Raw genomic sequence first — 16,727 nt, 5'->3', positions numbered from 1 at the left:
ATACTTCATCAGGTTTGTGTGTAAAAAAAATATAATGTTAATGAACATGTGCATAAATCTACAAGTGAACACCAAAGTAGTCTGAAAATTAGAAGTTATGTACCTACCATAACGTTCCATGTTAGTTGTCTTCTCTCGCCTTCTTTCTTGCTGGATGGGTTCGGAGCCGATCCTCGGCTCCGACTCGGCACTTGCTTTAGCTTGAGAACTCCTTTTACCAGCTCGAGGCAACCCTATATCCCATGATGCAAGGCGGAACTACCTCAGATCTCGTTTGGCAGATAACCTACCCTGCTAAGGACTAACCTAACATAATTAGGAAAACAAGTTCATAAAAAGAGTCCTCATATGAAGGCTCAGGAGGAAACAACCTGATAGGAACTCTTCAAGATCTGTCCAGGCCAGGGGGTAGGAGGGAGGGCCTTAAGAAAGAAGGCAGAGAAGACAACTAACATGGAACGTTATGGTAGGTACATAACTTCTAAATGTTAAGTTGTCAATCTCGCCTTCATTCTTGCTGGATGGGACCGCGTCCCTAGCACCTGTATCCCGGGTGGCTCAATGGAACAGACTCTTGAGAACTGTGGAACCAAAACTGGCCCTATCTCTGGAGGCCAAGTCCAACTTGTAATGAGAGACAAAGGTATGAGGCGTGGCCCAAGTAGCTGCTGCACAAATAGTATCAATGGGTAGTCTATCCTGAAAGGCTGCAGAAGTGGATAGACTCCTGGTTGAGTGTGCTTTTGGTTTAGAAGATAGCTGCTTGCCTCTGAGAGAGTACACAAAGGAAATGGTGGAAGTCAACCATCTTGATAAGGTCACTTTAGAAACTGGAAGACCTATCCTGTTTTCTGCATAGGAGACAAACAATTGGTCCGATTTTCTGAATTGTTTAGTTCTATGTAAATAGTACCTGAGCTGACGATGGACATCCAAAAAATGAAGCTTCTGTTCAGCTCTGTCGGAATAGTTTGGGAAGAAGACTGGTAGATCTACAGATTGGTTAATATTGGTTTGAGACACAACTTTGGGGAGAAAGGAAGGGTTCGTTCTTAATGATACTCTGTCCTTATGAAAAACCAAGTAAGGGGAACGAATGCAGAGAGCTTGAATTTCGGAAACCCTTCTTGCTGAAGTGACAGCCAGTAAGAATATAGTTTTTCCAGGTCAATAACTTCAAAGAACATGAAGCAGAAGGTTCGAAGGGAGGTAGTATCAAGGATGCCAACATTAAGTTTAGATCCCATTGCAGAGGAGGATGCTTTATAGGCGGCTTTATGAGAAAAACTCCTCTCAGAAAGGCCTTGCATAATCTATGAGACAATGTTATTGTCATGCAAGCCAACATGATACTTGGAAATAGCAGCCAGTTGTACTTTAACTGGAGATGACGAGGATCCTGAATGAAAAACCTCCGCCAGAAAATCTAAAACAGAATGTACAGGAGCAGTAAAGGGATCAATATTCCTGGAATTTGCCCAAAAAGAAAAACGTCGCCACTTGCTAGCATAAACAGTCCTAGCGGACGACTTTAAGGAAGACACTAAGATGTCTCTGACGGAGTCAGAGATCATCGGAAGCCTGGCTAGGGAAGGAAGTGGAGCAACCAAGCAGTGAGGTTGAGAGAATGAATGGCCCGGTGCTGCTGACCCAACTGGTGGATCAAGAGATCCGGAACTGGGTCCAGATGCCAGGGCTGCACCAGAAGGTGACGATGCAGAGACGGAAACCAAATTTGTCGAGGCCAATAAGGGGCAATGAGAATCAACTTGGCTCTCAAAACGGTGACTTTCTGAATGACTTGTGGAATCAAGGGAAAAGGAGGAAAAGCGTACAGAAGTCCCCGGGGCCAATCCTGGGTTAGAGAGTCTCTCAGGGGTTGGCCTGGAAGGGAAAGAGGGTGAAATAATCGGGCACTTGTTGTTTTGAGGAGTAGCAAAAAGATCGCAACAAGGAGTGCCCCACTGCAGAAAAATCTGATCCACTACAGATTGATTGAGAGACCACTCGTGAAGCATCAGAATGGATCTGCTCAGCCTGTCCGCCAAGAGGTTGGACCTGCCGGGGATGTGCGTTGCTATCAGAAACCGATGAGAGGTGATTGCCCATTGCCAAAGTCTGAGAGCTTCTCGACACAACGGATAGGACCTGGTCCCGCCCTGCTTGTTGATGTACCAGACCACGGACATGTTGTCCGTTTGTACTGCAATAGTCCCCGTGGGAAGAAAGTCGTTGAGGGCCTGCAACGTTAAAAGCACCGCTCTCATCTCCAGGACATTTATGTGCAGATGGTATTCTATGGGTTGCCACGTCCCGTGGACCATCCTGCCCTGATAATTCCCCCCCCACCCGATCAGAGAGGCATCCGTAGTGACTGTGGCAACTGGAGGAGGGGAAACAAAGGGTCGGCCCTGATGAAGAAGAGGGGAAGATATCCACCAATTCAGATGAGTTCTGCACGACTGTGTGACTAAGATTTCGTGCCTCATCGGGAGACTGTGGTACGACCACTGCGTGAATAGCATCCACTGCAGAAGACGATGTGGAAGCGAGCCAGTGGTAGAAGAACAATGGCCGCAGCCATAAGACCTAGAACCTTCAGTATAAATCTGGCTTTGACCTTGTTGCTCTGCAATAAAATCTGAGCAATTTTTGGATGTCCAGAATTCTTTGATCTGTTAGTCTGGCTAACATTTTGACGGTGTTTAATTCTGCCTATAAAGGTGATAGATTGGCAAGGCAGCAGAGAAGATTTTTCGAAATTTACTGAAATTCCCAAACTCCTGCAAAGCTGTAGAGTGTAGTCTCTGGTCTGAAGAAGCTGACACCTGGTGGTGGCGGAGAGGAGCCAGTCGTCCAAATAAGGAAACACCTGGAATCCTTGACGTCTCAGATGAGCTGTGACCACTGCCATGCATTTGGTGAACACTCTGGGGGCTGAAGTGAGGCCAAAGGGCAGGGCTCTGAATTGGTAATGACTGGTCCCTAGCGAAGCGGAGAAACCTTCTGGAGCGCCTGTGAATCTTTATGTGATAGCACGTCCTGAAGGTCTATAGAGCACATCCAGTTGTCCTTGCCCAGAAAGGGCAGAATGGACTGAAGCGTGACCATCCGGAATCTTGCCTTCTTGACAAATCTGTTTAGACTGCTCAGGTCTAATATTGGTCTCCAATCTCCCGTCCTTTTGGGGACCAAAAAGAATCTCGAGTAGATGCCGGATCCTACCTGGTCTGCCGGCACAGTCTGGACGGCTCTTTTTTCTAGGAGCTTTGAAACCTCCTGTTCTGCCAAATCCCTTTGACCGGGTGAGATGTCTGGAAGGGATTGTTGAGGCACGGGATACCTTTCGAAGGGGATTTTGTAACCCTCGGATATGATCGACTGTACCCACATATCTTGTGATAGGGATTGCCAGGCTACTGGGTACAGCGAAATCCTTCCCCCGACTGCCTCCAAGGGTGGACAGTCGGGCAACACCTCAGGGATGCTGAAAGGGCTTCTCAGGAAGAGACTCCCTGTTGCCCTGGTTCTGAGGACCCCCCCCTGCCTCTAGGGCGGCGTCTATTGTTGTTACCCCCTCTGCCTCTGGGGGTAAACTGACCATATGTGTCCGGTGTAGCTCCTTGGGCTTTGCGGAACCACATCTTCCCCCCCTTCTGACCCTTGGGATATGGTCTAGAAGGAGTGGAAAAATGGACTCCAACGGCAGAAAGAGTTTTACCGTCCTGCTCACACCTGGTCAAGGTATCCTTCACCTGAGGTCCGAACAAAGCCGAACCATCAAAGGGGGTATTGGTGAAGGACGCCTTAAAGGGGTCCGCAAAATTACAAAGCCGCATCCAGGCTTGGCGTCTAAGAGCAACTCCTCTGCCTGCGGCCCTGCTCGCTCCATCGGCCGCATATGATATGAGCCGCATGGAGGAGTTGGATAGGGAATTTAGGATTGCTAGCTGTGAGGCAATCTTTTCTTGAGCCCCAGCAGCAGAAGGATCCTGGACCATTTCACCCAGTTCCTTGAGAATATCTCTTTGAAGCCTGGTGAAGTGACAAAGGTAGTTCAGCGAACGCATAGCAAAGGTCGCTGAAGAAAACATCCGCTTTCCATACCTGTCCATGGTCCTAGAATCCTTGTTAGGAGGATGGACAGGTACTGAAGGATCCGCCAGTTCCTTCTTAGTGGCCGCCGCCACGCGCATAGCATCCACAGAGACGCCCTTGGAAAGAAACTGTTTGTCCGTAAGGGGCCGTGATAAATTTGGATGGTCTCCTGGGGACAGGTTCCACAGAATCTGGAGCCGCCCACGCCTTCCGAGCCACTACCTGCATAAGTGGGTCGAAGGCGGAGACACCCAGGAGGTGGAGGGTCGGGATCCAAAAGCCTCCAGGTATACCGACTCATCCTCGGAGAGATCAATGGATGGCCAATTCCCCCTCTGTTTGAGGAGCTCAAGGATGTCTGAAAAGGAGACATCCTCAGAGCCGGATCGTGGGGAACCCTCCGACTCATCTAAGTCGGTATCCGATGTAGTAGACTCGGGGGAGTCTGTGTGTTTCCTCTTACACGTCCTCTTCCGAGGGGTTCACCTGCTGGATCAGGAGAAACTTCGGAAGAGGAGGAAATTCCCAATGGGGAAACCTGGGGCGATGGATCCCTGGGCCTGAGAGCAAGAGGCTGGCAAGAGGCGTCTACAGGCACTGAAGAGGGAGGAGCTAGAGGGATGGACCGTTGACCTGGCTCAGAGGCCAGGACACTCCTCATCACCTCAAAGGCTCCCCTCCCCGGGAGGCCGGAATATCCCCAATCCGAGGATACAGGAATTCCCGGCTCCACTGAGAGGGAAGGCTCAGAGGCAGATGTCGGTGCCGAGCTTACCAAAGCCGAAGCCCCGAGAGGGAGAGCGGGGTCGGACAAGGGTCCGATGCCACTAGCCCCCTCGGAGCCGACAAGGGAAACCTGACGACCGGATCCCTCCAAGGAAGGCCTCAAGGAGGAGATCGGAGCCGAGGACGACGGAGCCGAAGGATGTATCGGCTCCGGCGCCGAAACAGTCGCTGTCCCGAGAAGCTCCGGCTCCGAACTCTGGTGTGGAGTCGGAGGAGGAAGTTCAAGGGTGAGACAATAGCGAAGTCTGTTGAGACGGGCTATGGAGCATTTGGGCCAGTGCCTGCGACTTCAACAGCCTGCTTACCACCCTCTCTAAGTCGTGGTCAGACAGCCTGGAAGATCTCGAAGATCGGCTCTGATGGCTCCGCTCCGACAAAAGAGGAGACCCGGGCCGAGTGGATACTCTGCAAACGGGGACCGAGATCTCTTCGGGACGAAGTCATCGGAGCCGAAGTCCCTGAATTCCAGATGGAGCCGAAGGTCTCGGCTCCGATGCTGGATAAGGTGTCGGCTCCAGCCGGAGCCGACAAGGCCACAGTAGACCGGGTGTCGGAACCAGTCGGTGCCGAACCCACTACTTTTGAAGCAGATAGATCGGTTCCAGCGGGCCGATCTCGGCTCCGACGGAGCCACCGGAGGAGGCTTGGATACTGAAGCCTGAGCCTTCGGTGGCTTAGAAGGTTTCCCAGACCCTGTTTTAGAGGGAGAACCTTCTGGCTTAAGTAAGCCACGGAGGATTAGCTTATTCCTCCGTTCCTGCAGGACTCTCTGGCTAAAAGAGTGACACAAAGCACAGGAGTCCTGCAGGTGCAAAGGCCCCAGGCAGTAAACACAAGAAGTGTGACCGTCTGTCAGAGACATTTTCTGACAGCACGAGTCACACTTCTTGAAGCCTGAGACCTTGCCTTCCTTAGACATTATCCTAGGAGGAAGTCACACACAAACCCCAACAAACACACACAATTAATCCCCTAACACACAAGACACAGGTAGGGATTAACCAATGGGGTTTAGGCCTAACTAAACTTTTATACTAAAGGAAATAAAAAGTTTTGAAATATAAGGGAATAGGGTGGGCTGTAACACACTACAGACTATAAAAATGGAAACAAGGGGGAAATAAAACCCTAACTAAGCTTTTTCTCTTTTGACAAGAAAATTACTTACCTCAGCTGGCAAAGGAGACCTCTTTCGCTAAGCGGCAAACGAGATCTGAGGTAGTTCCGCCTTGCATCATGGGATATAGGGTTGCCTCGAGCTGGTAAAAGGAGTTCTCAAGCTAAAGCAAGTGCCGAGTCGGAGCCGAGGATCGGCTCCGAACCCATCCAGCAAGAATGAAGGCGAGATTGACAACTTAACATCCATATTTATAATTGCTAAGGTGGAAATACAGTGAAAATGTTTAAAAATAGAGCATTAAGGCCCTAGGAATCTGTTAAAGTGTGGCATCTAAGAAAGCAGTTTAAATGAGTAAAAGTATCAGAAAACAGCAGCAATGTCCGTTATTTTCAGTGTAAAATATTTACAGTGTTTGATATTTGTTTATAACAATATTAGCATGTATATTAGAGTGTAATACCAGCATTAATCAGTCAGACTATTAATAGTCTTTTAAACAGTGGGGCAGTTTTCTGAGTTCTAGTATGCTTTTTATGGAGCAATAATAATTAAGCTCTGGTTTTCTACGAGAGTTCAGTTTCAGTTGCCACAGCAGTCCACATTTTTCTAAAAGACTAGGGATGTTTCATTCCAGTTCCAAAAGTTCCACATGGTCAATAATTTGAAATTTAAAGCCAGTGTGTCTTTTGTGAAGCTGCAGGTGCTGAGTCAGTGCATTATTCTTGCACTTAGCTCTAATTTTGGAAAGATGGACAGAAATCTTTTAAGTTGGAGTGTTTTCCCCACATAAAATGCTTCACAGTCATTGCAGCTTGCCCTGTAAACCACCTGCATTTAGTTACAGTCACCTCCTGTGTTGGTTTTAATCAGTTTCTTTAAATAAGGGCAGAAAAACATGTCTTCCTCCTGTATGTGCTGACAAAAAACACAGCTGTCTCTAGACTTATTAATGCATGCATCCTGTGGTCTGGGCCTACCTTCAACCCAACCCCTGATGTTTCTGGCTTGCCTATACACAAAGGAAAGAACTTCTCCAAGGATGTCCATTAGATACATGGTTTCAGTAATTATGGCCCAATTCTCTCTAACAATATTAATGATGCTGTGATGGTCAACAGTAAATGTCAAGATACAACTGTCTTTAGATTTGCTGTCCACAGATTTTGTTAAAACCCTCCTATAAGGACTGTTAGGTGCTGGTGAAATGGTACTTTTTAGTTCAATTATAGGTTGCTGAATGCTTCTTAACATACTGCTTTCATATCCCCTCACCAAAAAGTTTATTACAAGATCATTCAGGTTCTTAAGGAAGGGTTATACACGTGTTCATTATTATTCCTTAATATTATGATATGTTTATTTACATACAAACCTAATGAAGTATTTATCTGGTATGAAAGCGATCTTTGTTAAAAGTGTTTCAGTTGATAAAATTACTAATATTTATTATGATAGATGTCTGGTGGTAGATATTTTTGTTAGTTAATTAGTCATTTTGTTGATGAGTTGGTTTCTTAATTAATAAAGTTTGGATTAATAGTTAGCCTTAATAAGCTGTTCTTATATTATATATTTTAATTTGTCTCTAACTTTTTAGTTTCAGTTCTAAGGTAGCACAGTCTCAGTTTACACTGTCATGTTAAGGGGGAAGCGGGGCTTGGTTAAAGGAATGAGTTTAATGCTTTTACCAGAACCACCCTCTGTAACCACTCCTTTGCTCCAGATAGCCTGATTATATATAAATAATGAATGTATTTAATGCTTTTCATTATACTCAGCTAGGATCACGTGTTTGTATGTTTCAATAAAGGATATTTCATTTTAACTCAACTGTGGACTACCTACTATATTATTACTTTGCAGTATGGTAGAGAATCGATTATCTGAACTAAATGGGACCTAGGGTAGTTCGGATAATCAAACATATAAATGAACTGGATAAAAAACTTCTAAAATCTTGTTTTTGTTCTGCATGCAGGAATACACTTCTCAACCATTCAGCATTTCCAACGGATAATAAACAATATTTTTCATGCACGAGCTGGCTACAAGCTCAAAAAAAAAAACATGTTGAAGCAAATATGTACAATGTTTACATATTCAGACCTTATGATTTTTCGTACCCAAAAACTTTGGAAGGCTGGTTCTGATAACTGATTTTTCTGATAATCTATGTTCGGATATTCGACTCTCTACTGTACGCATTTTAAAGTTTGATTTTTATTAGTGAACTAGGTGCATAACATATTTCAATGAGTGAACTTCACACCCTCCATACTACAAAGTTTCTGCTTGGTTTGTTTTTAATAAGAGATAATTAAAACTTTAAGGTCTTTGAAAGTTAACACTCTTCAGTGTAATGATACAGGTCTCATAGATACAGTGCAGACTAGATTAACATTTACATCCTCAGATCAGACGGATATGATTATGCGTAACTGCTGTGGTGTAACTCCTAGATTATTTTCTACCCATGAGCAGCTATACTGATTTATGAAACAGGCTTTGCAAGTTACTTTTTTCAAATTAAAGCTTTTGATGCTTATTTACACTTCACAGTCCTGACATTCTTAAACTATTCTCCCACTAATTATGAATTACAACAAGGACCCTCAAAAATTGAGTATTTACCATGAGGTTGACAGTTGCTGAATACTGATCAGCAATGCATTCTCTCAGCTAGCGCACACTATCCAGAGTAAATAAAATGAAGACCAACTGACCTTTGTTATGAATCCATAGTTATCTAACTGACACTGATTATAAATCTCCAGCGCAGATAAACTATGTTTGCACAACTCGGCACAATCTAAGATAAGATCTGAAAACAAATAAAAGAATCATTACAAAAAAGAATAATTTCACAGGAAAAACAAAACTACTGCATGACAAAACTTGTATCAGTTTAATAGCATTCAAGATAAATAAAACATATATAACCAATGATTTCTCCATTTTTCTAATAAAATAAATACATTCTTACTTCAGCAGTTTATCTACAACAGGGACTTCACTGATGGATTGGGTTAACCGTCTCCACTAATCAACATTTGGCATCTTTTTCCCCCCAACATTCCCATGTTCATGGATGGTCGCAGACTGTGATCTCATACCTCAACCACTTAAACACGCTTGCCTTTCATGCCTGTCAGTTTGCTCCTATTCACAGCAGGGAAATTCCTATAAACCAAGAAATAATAAATATCCTGCACCCATATTAAAAACATTATTGCTTGGGTACCCCTTTTCCAGTTACCCACAGTACAAGACAGGGTACCCCCCACACCCTTTATTTGTACTACAGATTAAGGCATTGCCAATTTCTTTGCAACAATTGTTAACGAAGCAGGAGTTTTATAGATTCCTTTTGTGTTGGAAGCCAGTGCAGGAAACCCAGTATGTTGCATTTGCAGAGGTCAGAGAAACTTAATGAGCACAGGGATGTCTCAGGACTAAATGTAATGCTGGCAAGACTGTGCATGTTAGACAGTACTCTGTCCCTTCCAGTGGAATGTTTCATTATGCATAGGCGATATGTGACCACGAATACTTGGGTTTCTTCAGTATAAATGCTCTTTACCAATTATAGCTCTATCTCTAAAATTATTCTTTAATTCCCTTTGTGGGGCATAAAGCAAAATCAGTCTTGTCATAGCAGAACAGTGTGCAACCACAAAAACCACTGTCCTTCATTCAGTCCTCAGCTACCTGTGACATATTCCAAAGAATCTGACTAGCACATCTTAATGAGATTACAGGCTAGTTTTATGCAGTTCTAGTGGAAGAAGAAACTACTCAGAAATAAACTGTGCAAAGTTACACTTGTATCAAGACAAAGGTGGGGAGAATTCAATGCCATGACTTCTAACGGCATGCCCTACTATCTAATTTTGGGGTACTGGTCAAAGGGCTTAGCTGATCTCAGCAGTTTTCACTTATTACCATCTTGTAGAGAGTTGGTACTGGAGTATTTAAAAAAAATATTCTTCTAACAATATTGAAAAAAAAAAGCTGCTCAGGGGAATCAAGTGGGAGTGGAATAGCTACCCAAACAATGGAGCACTGGAAACAAAAGGCACCCCCCCCCCCATAGTCTGGGACATGTGTGATAATGCCACTTTCAAACTTGTATTCTATATTCTCCTCAACTGAAAAATTCCCAGATCAACGATATGGTTCAAACACAGTGGCCTGGTGAGACTCTGGGATGGTGATGTATGTAGGGCACTTTTACATCTGGTCCAGTGAGAAGTAAGATAGCCCTTAAATGACAAATAGCTTCCCGGACATTTGACACACAAGCAATGGCAGGATAAATGCACCAAACTGAAATTAGTAGCTGTGATTCTGTGAATTCCGATTTCCAAAGCACCTTCACAGATGGCACTTTACAGTAAAGACAGTTGAAATGACCTTTCTCTAGGTTGCCCAGACTGCTGTCTGACAAAGACAGGTGGAAGCAATACAATCTCAGTGGAAATGTAAGGAAGATTAATTCCCGAGAAGACAAATGTTTCAGTAATTCTCATGTTTTCTTGTCTGAAATTTCTCCTAACCATTAAAGTTAATTAAGGAAGCACTGCAGTTCATTACACTATTGTTCAATGCCCTTAAAATATTACAGTTTAAGAACTGGAAGCACCATTGGTATGAGGATGCACTATATGACCAGAGTCAGGAACTCTCACTGGGAAGATTTAATAGGCCTGTAGGTTACAAACTAACTCATCCCCAAAAGTGGTATGGTCAAGCTCAAGAATTGTCAGGAAATTGGCAAACAACTCAAAGTGATGCCTAGGAATCAAAACTTCTGTTTTAGGCACCCATGACGCACTGGATGCAGTAAATCTGAGCTGATCACACAATCTAGAAGTGTCTATTTTCCAAACTACTGTGTTGATGCACCAACATACATGTTATCAAATGACTTCAATAAATGTTTTTTTATCTACATGTATAAACAATATTTATTATGCAATCTGGAGCTGTCTGTGTACATATTCACCCTCTTTCATGGGACTGCAATCACAGCTATACATTCTAAAAGATAACTGGTAAAGACTGCATGTGCTTGAACTGCTAAATTCTCAGTGGGCTTTGCATATCTGTAGCCAAATAATGTTAATGGAAATATCTGTTTGCTCCTTTTATTTGAAAAACATTACTTTGATGATGGAACAAAAGGAGACAAGCCATCCTTATTAGGTATATACTTGTCCGTCCTAAAGGGAACATCATCAACACAGTCAAGATAGAACAATCCACTTCCAGGAGACAGAGGCAGAGTATTCTGAACTATTAAGTATGGTCCTACCAAACATTTAATGTACTCACCATAACTAGGCATCTGTGTTGTCCATTTTCATTCTTCCTCACTTATGGGTTATGTATCCAATCTTCAGATCCGACTTGGCCGCATACTATAGACTTCGGATCTAACTCTCGAGCTCCTCCCTCTACCCATAGTGCACTACTCCATCAACACCGCTTCAGATCGAGTTTGCCCTTCTATTTCATAATAATACACGAGGAACAGATATAGTCAGATAGGAAAGCTAGGGCTCAAACCAGGAACTGTATGTTCCAAACACTGTCCAATAGGTCCTTCCAGAGTAAAAATGGATGGGGATGGATGGGAGGGAAGATGAAAAATGAAACTGGGCAACATAGATGCCTAGTTATGGCGAGCACATAACTTATACATCTGATGATGTCCTTTTCATTCTTCCTCACTTATGAGAGACAGTCCCCAGCTACGTTGATCTTGGGTGGCCCTCATAAAAGGATATTCTGGAGTACTGCCAAACCAAAGGAGACTCTATTTCTAGGTATAAAGTCCAAATTGTAATGTGCAACAAAGGTATGAGCCTTGGACCATGTAGCTCTTGCAGAATGACCAAAAGGCAGATGAAGTAGCCATGGCTCTAGGTGAGTGAGCTCAGGGAGGTTTGGGTAACATTATACCCTTCTGAGAGTAAATCTATGAAATGGTCTGTAATCCATTTAGCTAGGGAGCTCAGGGAGGTTTGGGTAACGTTATACCCCTCTGAGAGTAAATCTATGAAATGGTCTGTAATCCATTTAGCTAGGGAGCTCAGGGAGGTTTGGGTAACGTTATACCCTTCTGAGAGTAAATCTATGAAATGGTCTGTAATCCATTTAGCTAGGGAGCTCAGGGAGGTTTGGGTAACGTTATACCCTTCTGAGAGTAAATCTATGAAACAGTCTGTAATCCATTTAGCTGGGGAGCTCAGGGAGGTTTGGGTAACGTTATACCCTTCTGAGAGTAAATCTATGAAATAGTCTGTAATCCATTTAGCTAGGGAGCTCAGGGAGGTTTGGATAACGTTATACCCTTCTGAGAGTACATCTATGAAATGGTCTGTAATCCATTTAGCTAGGGAGCTCAGGGAGGTTTGGGTAATGTTATACCCTTCTGAGAGTAAATCTATGAAACAGTCTGTAATCCATTTAGCTAGGGAGCTCAGGGAGGTTTGGGTAACGTTATACCCTTCTGAGAGTACATCTATGAAATACTCTGTAATCCATTTAGCTGGGGAGCTCAGGGAGGTTTGGATAATGTTATACCCTTCTGAGAGTAAATCTATGAAATAGTCTGTAATCCATTTAGCTAGGGAGCTCAGGGAGGTTTGGGTAACATTATACCCTTCTGAGAGTAAATCTATGAAACAGTCTGTAATCCATTTAGCTAAGGTAACTTTAGAAACTGGTTGGTCTAGGCAATTCAGACAAAGATACAAAAAGTTGGTCTGACATCCTAAATTGTTTTGTCATGTGAAGGTAAAAGCTTAACTGTCTGCGCACATCAAGGAGGGGTAGTATGTGCTCTCCTTTATTTGCAAAATTTGGAAAGAAAACTGACAAGTGAACAGATTAGCTGATGTTATTTTCAGAAGCTACTTTAGATAAAAAAGAAGGGTTAGTCCACACAGAAACCCTACCTTTATGAAGAACAGTGCAGGGAGACTTTGCTGAAAGAGCCTGGAGTTCAGAACATTTTTTTGCTGAACTTGTATATATGCCAAGAAAACCATCTTCCATGACAGAAATTTTAGGTCAGATTTGTCTGAAGGTTCAAAGGGTTTTTGTGTCAAACCAAGTATTGCAGTAAGATCCCAAGTTGGTGAGGGATCCTTTATTGGAGGCCTTAGAAGAAAATTGCCTTTCATAAAAGCTTTACACAATCTAGAGGAAGCTAAGGAAAACCATTTATTCCCTGTGTGGAAATTTGGAATTGCTGCCAATTAAAATTTAATAGCAGAGAAACTAGCACCATCTTTGGAAAAGAGATGTCAAAAAATTGAAGAATAGCCGAAGTTGTTCCCAAAAAAGGATCAATGCCCTTATCTGATGCCCAAAGAGAATCCTTTCCACTTGTTTTATAAACGTTTTTGGCAGAATCCTTTTGAGAAGCCAAAATAATGTCATGAACTGGGGAAGAGAGCCCAGACTGTCTAATTATTACTGGAAGTGGAGAAACCATGCAGTTAACTTGAGGACCTGAATGTTGGGGTGTTGAATCTCCGAGGGGTAAGAAGGGAGATCTTGAGCAAGCTCCAGTATCCATGTGGGATAAAGATGAGACGGTAGACAGGGGAACCATACTTGGTGAGGCCAGAAGGGGGAAAAATGAAGATTACTGAGCTCTTCAGCCTTTGTGCTTTCTGCAAGCATCCTTGAATCAGTGGAAGAGAAGGATAAGCATGAAGGAGACTCAAGGGCCAAGCGTGAAGAAAACCATCTCTCAGTGACTTCCCCTGAGGGGGCATCAGAGCGAAGTACTTACTGCACTTGTTGTTGACAGGAGTGACAAACAGGTCGCAACAAGGTTGGCCCCAACACCACACCTGAAAATCATATTCTCCACTGACTGACAGAGACCACTTGTGAGGCATCAAAATGGATCTACTTAGTTTGTCTGCAAACACGCTGGTTTTCCCCAGGATGTGCATTGCAATTAGAAAGTGGTCTGATGAAATTCCCAATCCCAAACCCTCATGGCCTTGATGTTAAGGGGCTAAGATCAGGTTCCTCCTTGTTTACTGATGTACCAGAATACAAACATGTTGTCAGTCTTAATTGCAATAGTCCACAATGCCTGCAATGTTACAAGGACTGCTCTCATTTCTAGGACATTGATATGCAACTTGGTCTCTTAAAGGGACCACGTGCCTTGGACAGTTCTTCCCAAGAAATGCCTCTCACCCCACCCCAGTTGAGAAGCTTCTGTGGTCACTGTGGCTACTGGATTCTCTAGAACAAAGGGTCTGGTCAGATAAAAATAACACCTGATTCTATCTACCTGTGAATGTGTTGCTTGCAAATTGGGGTGAGTTTGCCTTGAAAAGATAGGGGTTGATATAGAATGGACTACTGTACAGCTAGAATCCACTGGAGGACCCGCATAAAGAAGCATGCAAGATGGAGTATTATGGCAGCTGACAATGAATGGACTACTGTACAGCTAGAATCCACTGGAGAACCCGCATAAAGAAGCATGCAAGATGGAGTATTATGGCAGCTGACAATGAATGGACTACTGTACAGCTAGAATCCACTGGAGAACCCGCATAAAGAAGCATGCAAGATGAAGGAGTATTATGGCAGCTGACAATGAATGGACTACTGTACAGCTAGAATGCACTGGAGAACCCGCATAAAGAAGCATGCAAGATGGAGTATTATGGCAGCTGACAATGAATGGACTACTGTACAGCTAGAATGCACTGGAGAACCCGCATAAAGAAGCATGCAAGATGGAGTATTATGGCAGCTGACAATGAATGGACTACTGTACAGCTAGAATCCACTGGAGAACCCGCATAAAGAAGCATGCAAGATGGAGTATTATGGCAGCTGACAATGAATGGACTACTGTACAGCTAGAATCCACTGGAGAACCCGCATAAAGAAGCATGCAAGATGGAGTATTATGGCAGCTGACAATGAATGGACTACTGTACAGCTAGAATCCACTGGAGAACCCGCATAAAGAAGCATGCAAGATGGAGTATTATGGCAGCTGACAATGAATGGACTACTGTACAGCTAGAATCCACTGGAGGACCCGCATAAAGAAGCATGCAAGATGGAGTATTATGGCAGCTGACAATGAATGGACTACTGTACAGCTAGAATCCACTGGAGAACCCGCATAAAGAAGCATGCAAGATGGAGTATTATGGCAGCTGACAATGAATGGACTACTGTACAGCTAGAATCCACTGGAGAACCCGCATAAAGAAGCATGCAAGATGGAGTATTATGGCAGCTGACAATGAATGGACTACTGTACAGCTAGAATCCACTGGAGGACCCGCATAAAGAAGCATGCAAGATGGAGTATTATGGCAGCTGACAATGAATGGACTACTGTACAGCTAGAATCCACTGGAGAACCCGCATAAAGAAGCATGCAAGATGGAGTATTATGGCAGCTGACAATGAATGGACTACTGTACAGCTAGAATCCACTGGAGAACCCGCATAAAGAAGCATGCAAGATGGAGTATTATGGCAGCTGACAATGAATGGACTACTGTACAGCTAGAATCCACTGGAGAACCCGCATAAAGAAGCATGCAAGATGGAGTATTATGGCAGCTGACAATGAATGGACTACTGTACAGCTAGAATCCACTGGAGAACCCGCATAAAGAAGCATGCAAGATGGAGTATTATGGCAGCTGACAATGAATGGACTACTGTACAGCTAGAATCCACTGGAGAACCCGCATAAAAAAGCATGCAAGATGGAGTATTATGGCAGCTGACAATGAATGGACTACTGTACAGCTAGAGTCCACTGGAGAACCCGCATAAAGAAGCATGCAAGATGGAGTATTATGGCAGCTGACAATGAATGGACTACTGTACAGCTAGAATCCACTGGAGAACCCGCATAAAGAAGCATGCAAGATGGAGTATTATGGCAGCTGACAATGAATGGACTACTGTACAGCTAGAATCCACTGGAGAACCCGCATAAAGAAGCATGCAAGATGGAGTATTATGGCAGCTGACAATGACCCAAGTGCTTGAAGCACTAACCTTGCTGGAGACATGAATGGGAAAGGATAGCCTGAGCCTGGTTTCTGATAGAAGTAATGCGGTACAGAGGCAAAGATGTTATCTGTGTGTAGTTGTGTTTAAAACTGTCCTGATGAATTCCAATCTCTGAAATGGTGCAAGTTTTGATTTGGCAATATTTATTGTAATGACCAAAGTATTGCAAATCTGGAGAAAATAGTCCCTGGCATGTTGAATCTGATGCTTGGATGGGGTGGTAAGGAGCATGTTGTCTAAATATGGAAACACCTGGAATCCTTGCAGTCTCAAGTGAGTTGCAACTACTGCCGTGCATTTGGTAAACACCCTGTGGGCTGTGGTGAGCCCAAAGTGCACAGCTCTGAATTGGTAATGACGGGATTACAGCTGAAAGGGGAGGTATCTTCTGGATCATCTGTCTATTTTGATATGATAGTGCATATCTTGAAGCTCTACAGAGCACATCCAATCGATCTTGTGCAGAAAGGGCAGAACAGACTGAACCATGACCATTCGGAACCTCCCTTTCTTTACATACTGGTTCAATCTGCTTAGATCCGAAATGGGTCTAAGGTCCTCTGTTTTAATTGGCACTAAAAAGAAGAGTGAATAACTTCCAAATCCTATCTGGTCTAAAGGGGACTTTTGGATGACT

The 16,727-nt window shown here is 43.7% G+C and overlaps 1 protein-coding gene across 1 annotated transcript in view; it reads right to left on the bottom strand.

Moving 5' to 3' along the window:
* Positions 1-16,727, bottom strand: part of KNTC1 (kinetochore associated 1) — a 3,090,908-nt gene that overhangs the window by 1,534,577 nt on the left and 1,539,604 nt on the right. The window contains exon 36 of the mRNA XM_044068909.1: positions 8,728-8,825. Coding sequence (XP_043924844.1) covers positions 8,728-8,825 — 98 coding nt within the window. The remainder of the gene's footprint in view (positions 1-8,727; positions 8,826-16,727) is intronic.

Source organism: Protopterus annectens, chromosome 4.part0 (genome assembly GCF_019279795.1).
Source record: "Protopterus annectens isolate FY-2018-M chromosome 4.part0, PAN1.0, whole genome shotgun sequence".
In the NCBI taxonomy this organism is placed as follows: Eukaryota; Metazoa; Chordata; order Ceratodontiformes; family Protopteridae; genus Protopterus; species Protopterus annectens.
The sequence above is the reverse complement of the archived record's forward strand: the minus strand, read 5'-3'. Positions and strand labels throughout refer to the sequence as shown.